This window comes from Triturus cristatus, unplaced genomic scaffold, assembly GCF_964204655.1.
Source record: "Triturus cristatus unplaced genomic scaffold, aTriCri1.1 SCAFFOLD_465, whole genome shotgun sequence".
Classification (NCBI taxonomy): domain Eukaryota; kingdom Metazoa; phylum Chordata; class Amphibia; order Caudata; family Salamandridae; genus Triturus; species Triturus cristatus.
The window spans coordinates 162,184-172,848 of NW_028187791.1; the positions used below are offsets into that span (position 1 = coordinate 162,184).

At 54.9% G+C, this 10,665-nt stretch overlaps 3 protein-coding genes across 3 annotated transcripts; all 3 read left to right on the forward strand.

Annotated features, from left to right (window-relative positions):
* The first annotated feature begins 4,187 nt into the window (after positions 1 to 4,187).
* LOC146770507 (histone H1.3-like) lies at positions 4,188 to 5,128 on the forward strand. The gene has a single exon (XM_085640399.1). It carries the CDS (start codon positions 4,431 to 4,433, stop codon positions 5,079 to 5,081), a length of 651 nt encoding a protein of 216 aa, XP_085496525.1. The 5' UTR covers positions 4,188 to 4,430; the 3' UTR covers positions 5,082 to 5,128.
* Positions 5,082 to 6,254, forward strand: LOC146770508 (histone H3). Its single transcript, XM_085640400.1, has one exon. It carries the CDS (start codon positions 5,838 to 5,840, stop codon positions 6,246 to 6,248), a length of 411 nt encoding a protein of 136 aa, XP_085496526.1. The 5' UTR covers positions 5,082 to 5,837; the 3' UTR covers positions 6,249 to 6,254.
* Positions 6,255 to 8,307: 2,053 nt separating this feature from the next.
* On the forward strand, positions 8,308 to 9,203 carry LOC146770509 (histone H4). The gene has a single exon (XM_085640401.1). It carries the CDS (start codon positions 8,833 to 8,835, stop codon positions 9,142 to 9,144), a length of 312 nt encoding a protein of 103 aa, XP_085496527.1. The 5' UTR covers positions 8,308 to 8,832; the 3' UTR covers positions 9,145 to 9,203.
* Positions 9,204 to 10,665: the final 1,462 nt, after the last annotated feature.

The window sequence follows — 10,665 nt, forward strand, 5'->3', positions numbered from 1 at the left end:
CTGTTTGTGTGTAAACAAAACACTTCACATACTCAGTAAAGAGTATCTATCTCCTTCACAGTAACTGAACAAGGCCTGCAAGGCCTTGGGCCTAATTCCAGCCTCCAGACACCAGTTTTAATGATCCTTGTGACATTTGCAGGTGTTAGGCTTCAAGGGGAGGAAGTCGCACCTTCTACCCAGGGTCATGGAGCTCCGCGCAGGGTTAGATTTCAGGGTTCACCCCTGGCTCAAGGTGTGAAAACAAAACACTTCACATTCTCAGTAAAGTGTATTTAACTCCTTTACAGTATCAGAATAGGACCTGCAATGCCTTGGGTGTGTTTCCAGCCTCCAGACACCAGTTTTACTGATACTGGTGACATTTGCAGGTGTTAGGCTTCAAGGGGATGAAGTCGCAACTTCTACCCAGCGTTATGGAGCTCCGCGCAGGGTGAGAATTCAGGGTTCACCCCTGGCTGTTGGTGTGAAAACAAAACACTTTACATACTCAGTAAAGTGTATTTAACTCCTTCACAGTATCAGAACAAGGCCTGCAAGGCCTTGGGCCTACTTCCAGCCTCCTAGCACCAATTTACTGATACTTGTGACATTTGCAGGTGTTAGGCTTCAAGGGGATGAAGTTGCACCTTCTACCCAAGGTTATGGAGCTCCGCGCAGGGTGAGAATTCAGGGTTCACCCCTGGCTGTTGGTGTGAAAACAAAACACTTTACATACTCAGTAAAGTGTATTTAACTCCTTCACAGTATCAGAACAAGGCCTGCAAGGCCTTGGGCCTAATTCCAACCTCCTGGCACCAATTTACTGATACTTGTGACATTTGCAGGTGTTAGGCTTCAAGGGGATAAAGTTGCACCTTCTACCCAAGGGTATGGAGCTCCGCGCAGGGTGAGATATCAGGGTTCACCCCTGTCTGGAGGTGTGAAAATAAAACACTTCACATACTCAGGAAAGTGTATTTAACTGCTTTACAGTATCATAATAAGGCCTGCAAGGCCTTGGGTGTGTTTCCAGCCTCCAGACACCAGTTTTACTGATACTGGTGACATTTGCAGGTGTTAGGCTTCAAGGGGATGAAGTTGCACCTTCTACCCAAGGTTATGGAGCTCCGCGCAGGGTGAGAATTCAGGGTTCACCCCTGGCTGTTGGTGTGAAAACAAAACACTTTACATACTCAGTAAAGTGTATTTAACTCCTTCACAGTATCAGAACAAGGCCTGCAAGGCCTTGGGCCTAATTCCAGCCTCCTGGCACCAATTTACTGATACTTGTGACATTTGCAGGTGTTAGGCTTCAAGGGGATAAAGTTGCACCTTCTACCCAAGGGTATGGAGCTCCGCGCAGGGTGAGATATCAGGGTTCACCCCTGGCTGGAGGTGTGAAAATAAAACACTTCACATACTCAGGAAAGTGTATTTAACTCCTTTACAGTATCAGAATAAGGCCTGCAAGGCCTTGGGTGTGTTTCCAGCATCCAGGCACCAGTTTTACTGATGCTTGTGACATTTGCAGGTGTTAGGCTTCAAGGGGATGAAGTCGCACCTTCTACCCAGGGTTATGGAGCTCCGCGCAGGGTGAGAATTCAGGGTTCACCCCTGGCTGTTTGTGTGTAAACAAAACACTTCACATACTCAGTAAAGAGTATTTATCTCCTTCACAGTAACTGAACAAGGCCTGCAAGGCCTTGGGCCTAATTCCAGCCTCCAGACACCAGTTTTACTGATGCTTGTGACATTTGCAGATGTTAGGCTTCAAGGGGAAGAAGTCGCACCTTCTACCCATGGTCACGGAGCTCCGCGCAGGGTTAGATTTCAGGGTTCACCCCTGGCTCAAGGTGTGAAAACAAAACACTTCACATACTCAGTAAAGTGTATTTCACTCCTTTACAGTATCAGAATAGGGCCTGCAATGCCTTGGGTGTGTTTCCAGCCTCCAGACACCAGTTTTACTGATACTGGTGACATTTGCAGGTGTTAGGCTTCAAGGGGAAGAAGTCGCACCTTCTACCCAGGGTCATGGAGCTCCGCGCAGGGTTAGATTTCAGGGTTCACCCCTGGCTCAAGGTGTGAAAACAAAACACTTCACATACTCAGGAAAGTGTATTTAACTCCTTTACAGTATCAGGATAAGGCCTGCAAGGCCCTGGGTGTGTTTCCAGCATCCAGGCACCAGTTTTACTGATGCTTGTGACGTTTGCAGGTGTTAGGCTTCAAGGGGATGAAGTCGCACCTTCTACCCAGGGTTATGGAGCTCCGCTCAGGGTGAGAATTCAGGGTTCACCCCTGGCTGGTGGTGTGAAAACAAAACACTTCACATACTCAGTAAAGTGTATTTAACTCCTTTACAGTATCAGAATAGGACCTGCAATGCCTTGGGTGTGTTTCCAGCCTCCTAGCACCAATTTACTGATACTTGTGACATTTGCAGGTGTTAGGCTTCAAGGGGATGAAGTTGCACCTTCTACCCAAGGTTATGGAGCTCCGCGCAGGGTGAGAATTCAGGGTTCACCCCTGGCTGTTGGTGTGAAAACAAAACACTTTACATACTCAGTAAAGTGTATTTAACTCCTTCACAGTATCAGAACAAGGCCTGCAAGGCCTTGGGTGTGTTTCCAGCCTCCAGGTACCAGTTTTACTGATACTTTGTGACATTTTAAGGTGTTAAGCTTCAAGGGGATGAAGTCTCACCTTCTACCCAGGGTTATAGAGCTCCGCGCAGGGTGAGATTTCAGGGTTCACCCCAGGTTGGAGGTGTGAAAATAAAACACCTCACATTCTCAGGAAAGTGTATTTAGCTCCTTTACAGTATCAGAATATGGCCTGCAAGGCCTTGGGCCTACTTCCAGCCTCCTGGCACCAGTTGTACTGATACTTGTGACATTTGTAGGTGTTAGGCTTCAAGGGGATGAAGTCGCACCTTCTACCCAGGGTCATGGAGCTCCGCGCAGGGTGAGATTTCAGGGTTCACCCCTGGATGGAGGTGTGACTATGTGGAGTGTTTTGTTTTCACACCTCCAGCCAGGCATGAACCCTGAAATCTCACCCTGCGCGGAGCTCCTCAACCCTGTGTAGAAGGTGCAACTTCATCCCCTTGAAGCTGTACACCTCCAAATGTCACACATATTACTAAAACAGGTACCTGGAAGCTAGGGATGGGCCGGAGATCCTGAAGGCTAAGATCTGATACTGGGACTGGTGTTCATGTACGTTCTGGACTATGTGAAGTGTTCTGTTTTCTTCCCCTACCTCCGTCCAAATTAGCAGCAGGCCTCGATTAGGCTACAGGGCGCAGAATATCATTTCTGGTCTCAGGTCTCCCTCGTGATATACCATTGGATTCAGGAGTGGTCCCCACTCCAGCGATAGGGCTCAGTAGAACAGTTGTAGTCACATGCCTCACTCTGTACTGTACTATTCAGTTCCGCAGTGGGCCTCCCCCCGGTCATAGGCTCAGCGTCTGACATACAGTAACTCACTCTGTCTACAGATGTCACCTCAGACGTACACCTAGCTCCAGCTTTAAAAATCAGCTCAGTAGAGTGCCTCCATGCCGGTACTGGGGTCTCCATTTCAGGTGCATTCCCACCCTCTGCTCTCACTTGGGGTGTTTTTAAACATGTAGGCCTAACTCGGCCGCCTTCCTTCGTTGTGTCACTGTATTTATTTTATTTAGTCTGCGCCCGCCTCCTCTGGCTCGGCGCTCGGCAGTGAATGCCCTCTGCCTGCATGTGAAGCTGCCAGCACACGGCCGCCTGGTGATGCATGCGAGGCCGGAGCCAGGGCCGTGCCCCGCTGCTTGTAAAAGGCCTCCGGTTGCGCCCCCCCCAGCCGTGGGTGCCACAGCCGAGGGTGCAGGCGCCGGGCTGGGGGCTCCCTGGCATTGTTTCCACCCCGCGCTCGGCCGGCGGAGCCCTGTGTTACTTCGGCCCGTTCCAGAACGCGCTCCCCGCGGCCCCCGCAGCCCCACTGTGACGCCGCAGGGCCCGCTCCCTGCAGGAGCCCCCTCCCTCCCGCGGGCCGCCGCTCCCGGCCGCAGGAGGCGAGAGTGGACCGGGGAAAAGGGGCCGGGAGCCCGCGATTTCAGGCATGGAGGCGTCCACCGTCGGGGGAGCGCCGTCTCCCCGCGGATCACAAGCCAGGGACGAGGGGTGGATCCGAAACGGGGGCAGGCCCGGGAGAGGGCCGAAGCTGGGCTCCTGGTCATACATGTGTGGAAGCGCGTGTTTAACTGATTGTGCTTTAAAACGTGGATAATCGGAAGGTAGGAAACACAAAAGTCAGCTCGGAGCAGAGAGCCGAGTGTGCCTCGCAGAGCCCTGTCTGCTCGCGACCAATCAGAGGCTGGCTCCTCCCTGTATATATTCACGGGGCTCGGGCCGAGAGGGACATTTCTGTTCTGTGACAGCGCCCGCGCCGAGACTTGCATTGCAATGGCCGAAACCGCTCCAGCCGCCGCGGCGCCTCCCGCTGAGGTCGCCCCCAAGAAGAAGCAGCAGAAGAAGACAGCGGGGGCCTCCAAGGCCAAAAAGCCTTCCGGCCCCAGCGTGGCCGATCTGATCTTGAAGGTGGTGACCGCCTCTGCCGAGAGGAAGGGAGTCTCCCTGTCGGCCATGAAGAAGGGGCTGATCGCCGAGGGCTACGATGTGGACAAGAACAAGAGCCGGGTCAAGGCCTCCGTCAAGAGCCTGGTCAGCAAAGGCGCCCTGGCCCAGCTGAAGGGCACCGGGGCCTCCGGATCCTTCAAGGTGAACAAGAAGCAGCTGGAGGGCAAGAAGGCGGCCAAGAAGGCGGCCGCCAAGACCAAGAAACCAGCGGCCAAGAAAGCTGCCCCTGCTGCCAAGAAGCCCAAAAAGGCTCCCGCGGGGGTCAAGAAGAGCCCTAAGAAGGTCAAGAAGCCAGCGGCAGCAAAGAGCCCCAAGAAGCCCAAGGCTGCCCCCGCCAAGAAGGCTGCCAAGAGCCCAGCGAAAGCCAAGGCGGCGAAGCCCAAAGTGGCCAAGAAAAGCCCTGCCAAGGTAGTCAAACCCAAGGCAGCCAAGCCCAAAGCAGCCAAGCCCAAGAAGGCAGCGCCCAAGAAGAAGTAAGGGCTTGCACCGAGACACTGCAAACACAACGGCTCTTTTAAGAGCCATCCACCCGGTCTAGAAGAGAGCTTGTTCACCCCCACCCTTTCACCCCGCGTGCACACTTCTCAATAATAATAAACGGCACAGTAAATCCCTAGCGCACCTTTACACACGCGAGTGCCGTGTGTGATCTTGGTCATATGAACGGCTCTTTTGGTGCTGCGTGGATTGGAATCTTTATAACAAAGAAAGAAGGGGGTCTGGGAGTTATTAGACCTCAGTTTATAATAAATGTGAGATAACGTGTGCCTTGGTGCTTTCACTGTATCCGGGCAGACTCGAAGTGGTGTCTGCATAAAGCAGACGATTGTGAACGTGAAATCGAGCGCAGTCAACGGCGGCGTGTTCCAGGGTGACCAAGGGCGGTACACTTAAAACATCCTGGTCTCCTCGCCCAGTTGATCGGGGGCGAGTGGTTCGTGTGACTACAAATGAGTGGATGGACACGGAGACAAAGGTTGACCGAAGCGCGGGCTTCGGCTCCAACGTACATCGTCCAATCGGAGGGTGTCTTTTTCTCCACAGCTCATTGGAGAGGCAGGCTACAGCCTCCGGTTGAGTAGCCAATCGTTGCACACCGCGGGCTGTTTTCAAACCTGGGGCGGTCGCTTCAGCCAACCAGAGCAGCCCTCCGTCTTCGAGTGCATAAATAGGGCTCTTGCCTGCTCGAACTCCATTCTTCCTCGCTCGTCGTTGAGAGAGACCGCTCCCGCCATGGCCCGCACCAAGCAGACAGCCCGCAAGTCCACCGGCGGCAAAGCGCCTCGCAAGCAGCTGGCCACCAAGGCTGCCCGCAAGAGCGCCCCTGCCACCGGTGGAGTCAAGAAGCCTCACCGCTACCGACCCGGCACTGTGGCTCTCCGCGAGATCCGCCGCTACCAGAAGTCCACCGAGCTCCTCATCCGCAAGCTGCCCTTCCAGCGCTTGGTGAGGGAGATCGCCCAGGACTTCAAGACCGACCTGCGCTTCCAGAGCTCCGCCGTCATGGCCCTGCAAGAGGCCAGCGAGGCCTACCTGGTCGGGCTCTTCGAGGACACCAACCTGTGCGCCATCCACGCCAAGAGGGTGACCATCATGCCCAAGGACATCCAGCTGGCCCGTCGTATCCGAGGCGAGAGGGCCTAAGGAGACACCGACCCGAACAACCACCACAACGGCTCTTTTAAGGGCCACCACCCTGTCACCTACGAGCTTCTCTTATCTGCCATGTTCTACAGGTGTGGGTGGGTGGGCTGGCTGAGAGTACCCCGAGTACTGGGTAACTTATACCGGCACTGGGAAACTTATACCGGCACTGGGAAATCCGAGCACTCGGTGTGCACAGCCACCTCTTCAATTAATAAAGCGCTTTGTTTGGGTAGAGGGTCGTGCTGGGATCCGCTGGTCACAAGCCAGCGCTGTGGGGCATCTGTACATCGGGTTTATGTGTCCCGATTTCGGGAGCCTTTGCCCTGGGGCGGATGTTAGCCGTTGCCCCTGGTCTTAAAGTACAAACACAACGTGACACCCGCACACACTAAAACTGGTCGCAGGAAACAATAAGCCCGGGGGCAGCCGTGCGAGTTCCGCGTGGGCTTTATTTAACGTCATCGTTACATTACAGTGCTTGTGTGACACTTGGTCCCAAAGAGGGCTCATTCATATAAACATGCTTATTAAAACGGGTTGCCTGGTCCATCGTCCCTCGGTCTGCAGCAAGCCCCGTGAGAGCGGGTCTTGTGCGCTCAACATTACCGTTTAAAACACTTCTTTCTCCGGTCATAAATGAAGCACATTAGCTCTTAGGGGAGGACGTGAGTGGCCCTTAAAAGAGCCGTTGTGTTAGTTGGGGATGCGCCTCGAACCCTTACTTGGCGCTGGTGTACTTGGTGACGGCCTTGGTGCCCTCGGACACGGCGTGCTTGGCCAGCTCTCCGGGCAGCAGCAGACGCACTGCGGTCTGGATCTCCCGGGAGGTGATGGTGCGCCGCGAGTTGTAGTGGGCCAGGCGGGAAGCCTCCCCGGCGATGCGCTCGAAGATGTCGTTCACGAAGGAGTTCATGATGCCCATGGCCTTGGAGGAGATGCCGGTGTCCGGGTGCACCTGCTTCATCACTTTGTAAATGTAGATAGCATAGCTTTCCTTCCTGCTCCTCTTGCGCTTCTTCCCGTCCTTCTTGGGCGGCTTGGAGAGCGCTTTCTTGGAGCCCTTCTTGGGAGCCGGCGCGGACTTGGCTGGTTCAGGCATGGTCGACAATCTGCACCGCTTCCTGTGGAGCCGAGAGAAATAAGGCAGGCGAGCCCGGCACTTGTATTTATAGGCTGGCCGTGTAAAGTAGCTGCTTCTCTGCTCTCCCGTCTCATTGGCAGGCTCAGGCAGGGCCCCCACTTCCCTTTGTAATGCGGTACTGGAACTTTGATTGGTGAAAAGGAAGCCCTCCTCCCTCCAATGAGAAGAACTATCAGAGCCTAGCTGTCAACCAATCAGAAGCGCCCGAAGTCTTTATATCGCCGGAGTCCCGCAGAACAGCAGTACTATTCTCTCTGTTGTGTGAGTGAGCCCCTGCATCGATCGCCATGTCTGGACGCGGAAAGCAAGGAGGAAAGGCCCGCGCTAAGGCCAAGACACGCTCTTCCAGAGCCGGGCTCCAGTTCCCCGTGGGCCGTGTGCACAGGCTGCTCCGCAAGGGAAGCTACGCCGAGAGGGTGGGCGCCGGTGCCCCAGTCTATCTGGCTGCAGTCCTGGAGTACCTGACCGCTGAGATCCTGGAGCTGGCCGGCAACGCGGCCCGGGACAACAAAAAGACCCGCATCATCCCCAGACACCTCCAGCTGGCCATCCGCAACGACGAGGAGCTGAACAAGCTGCTGGGCCGAGTCACCATCGCCCAGGGAGGAGTCCTGCCCAACATCCAGGCCGTGCTGCTGCCCAAGAAAACCGAGAGCCACAAGGCAGGGGGCAAAGCAAGCAAGTAAAGGCCCGCAGACCACCGTGGAAACGCACCCTAAACACAAAGGCTCTTTTCAGGGCCAACCACAGACTCCATCAAAGAGCGTATCCGTGGCCAAGGTGTTACTCTGGCGGCTTCATAGTTGCGGCAGCGCCCGCACCGTCGCTACATAGGAGGGCATGCACAAGCCCTCGGACGTACACGTAGATCTTGCCCCCGTCCCAAAACCTAGCTTGAGGCCCACAATAATAATGTTTTTGTAAAAAAAAAAAAAAAATGTACATTTTAATAGGGGCAGTTTACAGACTTGCCACAACCGGGCGTGACATGTGGACAGTGTTACGGGGTGGCGGGCGGCCGCACACAGCTGGGTGCTGCCGGCGAGGCCGTTAACCTGTTTGCTCCATTAACACTTTTCAGAGCCTTCTGTTCATGGTGGGAGCGGGCACCGAGCGCCAGGGTTAGGCGGGCCGCGGTGACGAGTGGGGGCCCGGGAAGGGAGGCGCGTGTGTGTGTGCTTGACTGTGATCTATGCCCCGGCGGCAGCTGCAGAGCCCACGACAAAGAGGCGGCTGGGAGCGCGCTCTTTTTCAAACGGCAACGGCCGCTCCAGCCCCCGCTCCCTGCAGAGGGCGGTCCGGGGCGGGCTCCCTCGCCATCCTTTGAGTCACGTGGGCCGCTTGCAGCGCCCTAGCTGGTCCGGCACAGCTCCTCCATATAAGCAGCCGCCGCTGGCCGCGGCCCTCATTTCTGCTCAGTCACAGCACCGACAGGAGACCATGTCTGGACGCGGTAAAGGAGGGAAGGGGCTCGGCAAAGGCGGCGCCAAGAGGCACCGCAAGGTGCTCCGGGACAACATCCAGGGCATCACCAAGCCAGCCATTCGCCGCCTGGCGCGCCGTGGCGGGGTCAAGCGCATCTCCGGCCTCATCTACGAGGAGACCCGCGGGGTGTTGAAGGTTTTCCTGGAGAACGTGATCCGGGACGCCGTCACCTACACCGAGCACGCCAAGAGGAAGACCGTCACCGCCATGGATGTGGTCTACGCCCTGAAGCGTCAGGGTCGCACCCTCTACGGATTCGGCGGGTAAACACTCGGCTTGCCCACGGAAAAAACAAAACAAAACCCAAAGGCTCTTTTAAGAGCCGACCACGATGTCATGGGAGAGCTGTGTCTATGCGCTAGGGCTGCTTTCTAGGCCCACAGCGGGTCGAGTGAGGGGTGCATCAGGGGAACTCTCCGCAGCCACCCTGCCATGCAAGGCACTGTCCCGGGGCCAGGGTGCCTTCCTGGAGCCCCGGCATGGGGGTCCAGGGGCGCGTTCATCCCAGTCCAGCCCATGGGGCCGCTATCCTGAAGCCCTGTACTGGGCACCTAAGGCGGGTATAGCCCGGCCCAGGGGCCCGCCATCCTGGAGCCCTGAACTGGGGACCTAAGGCGGGTATAGGCCGGCCCAGGGGCCCGCCATCCTAGAGCCCTGTACTGGGGACCCAAGGCGAGTTTGGCCCGGCCCAGGGCCGGTCATTTCTCCCTCAACTATTAAGCCCCCACGTAGTGGGGGTTTACAGAACACTGACGAGGGACAAAGGTTAGAGTTAGCCGCGCCGGGAGTGCGGCCGGCCATCTGGTCGCCGAGTTGCGCGACCAGATGGCCCTCGGAGCTGAGCGACCAGATGGCCGGGCGGCGGATCGGCCGCGCTAACTCTAACTTTTGTCTCCCGCTCGGGCGCTGTAAGCCCCCACTCCGTGGGGGCTTAATAGTCAGTAAAATAGAGTTCCCATGCAGGGCCATGGGGTGTGGGATCCTCATTTTTTTTGTGATCGATCGTGACCGATTTCGGGACCCTCTGGGCCTCTAAGCACCTGTTTTAGTACTTTTTTTAAATTTATTTATTTATTCTTTTGTTGGCATTTTGGTTCAAGGGGACCATGGCACTACTTCTACCCAGGGCAATGGAGCTCCGCTTCGGGTAACATTTCAGGTTTTCCCCCTTAGCTGGAGATGGGCCCCAATAAAAAAAAAAAATCGCAATAATAATATAATACATATATTTTTATTTTTTTATTTTTTTTTCGCCCAAAAATGAAATAATGTCCTTCACAGTATCTGGTCCATTTTATTAGCCTCCAGTCACCCCTTTAACAATGTTTAATACAAAAATAAAAAAAAAGTACTAACATTTTAGGTCCAAGGGGACGAAGTCACTTTTTCTACACAGGGCTATGGAGCTTCGATTGGGGTAATATTTCAGGATTTAACCCTCGGCTGGAGGTGGGAAAAAAAACTTCACTCAAAAGGTACACAAAGCCCTTTACATTATCAGATCCAAGACTTCAGTGTCTCGGGCCCATTTCTAGCCTCCAGGCGCTTGATTTATTCTTTTTATGACATTTTGAAAATTACAGGTTTAAGGGGACACAGTATCTCCTTCTACCCAGGGCTATGGAGCTCCGCGCAGGGTGAGATTTCAGGGTTCACCCCTGGCTGCAGGTGTGAAGATAAAACACTTCACATAATCAGGAAAGTGTATTTAGCTGCTTTACAGTATCAGAACAAGGCCTGCAAGGTCTTGGGTTTGTTTCCAGCCTCCAGGCACCAGTTGTACTGATC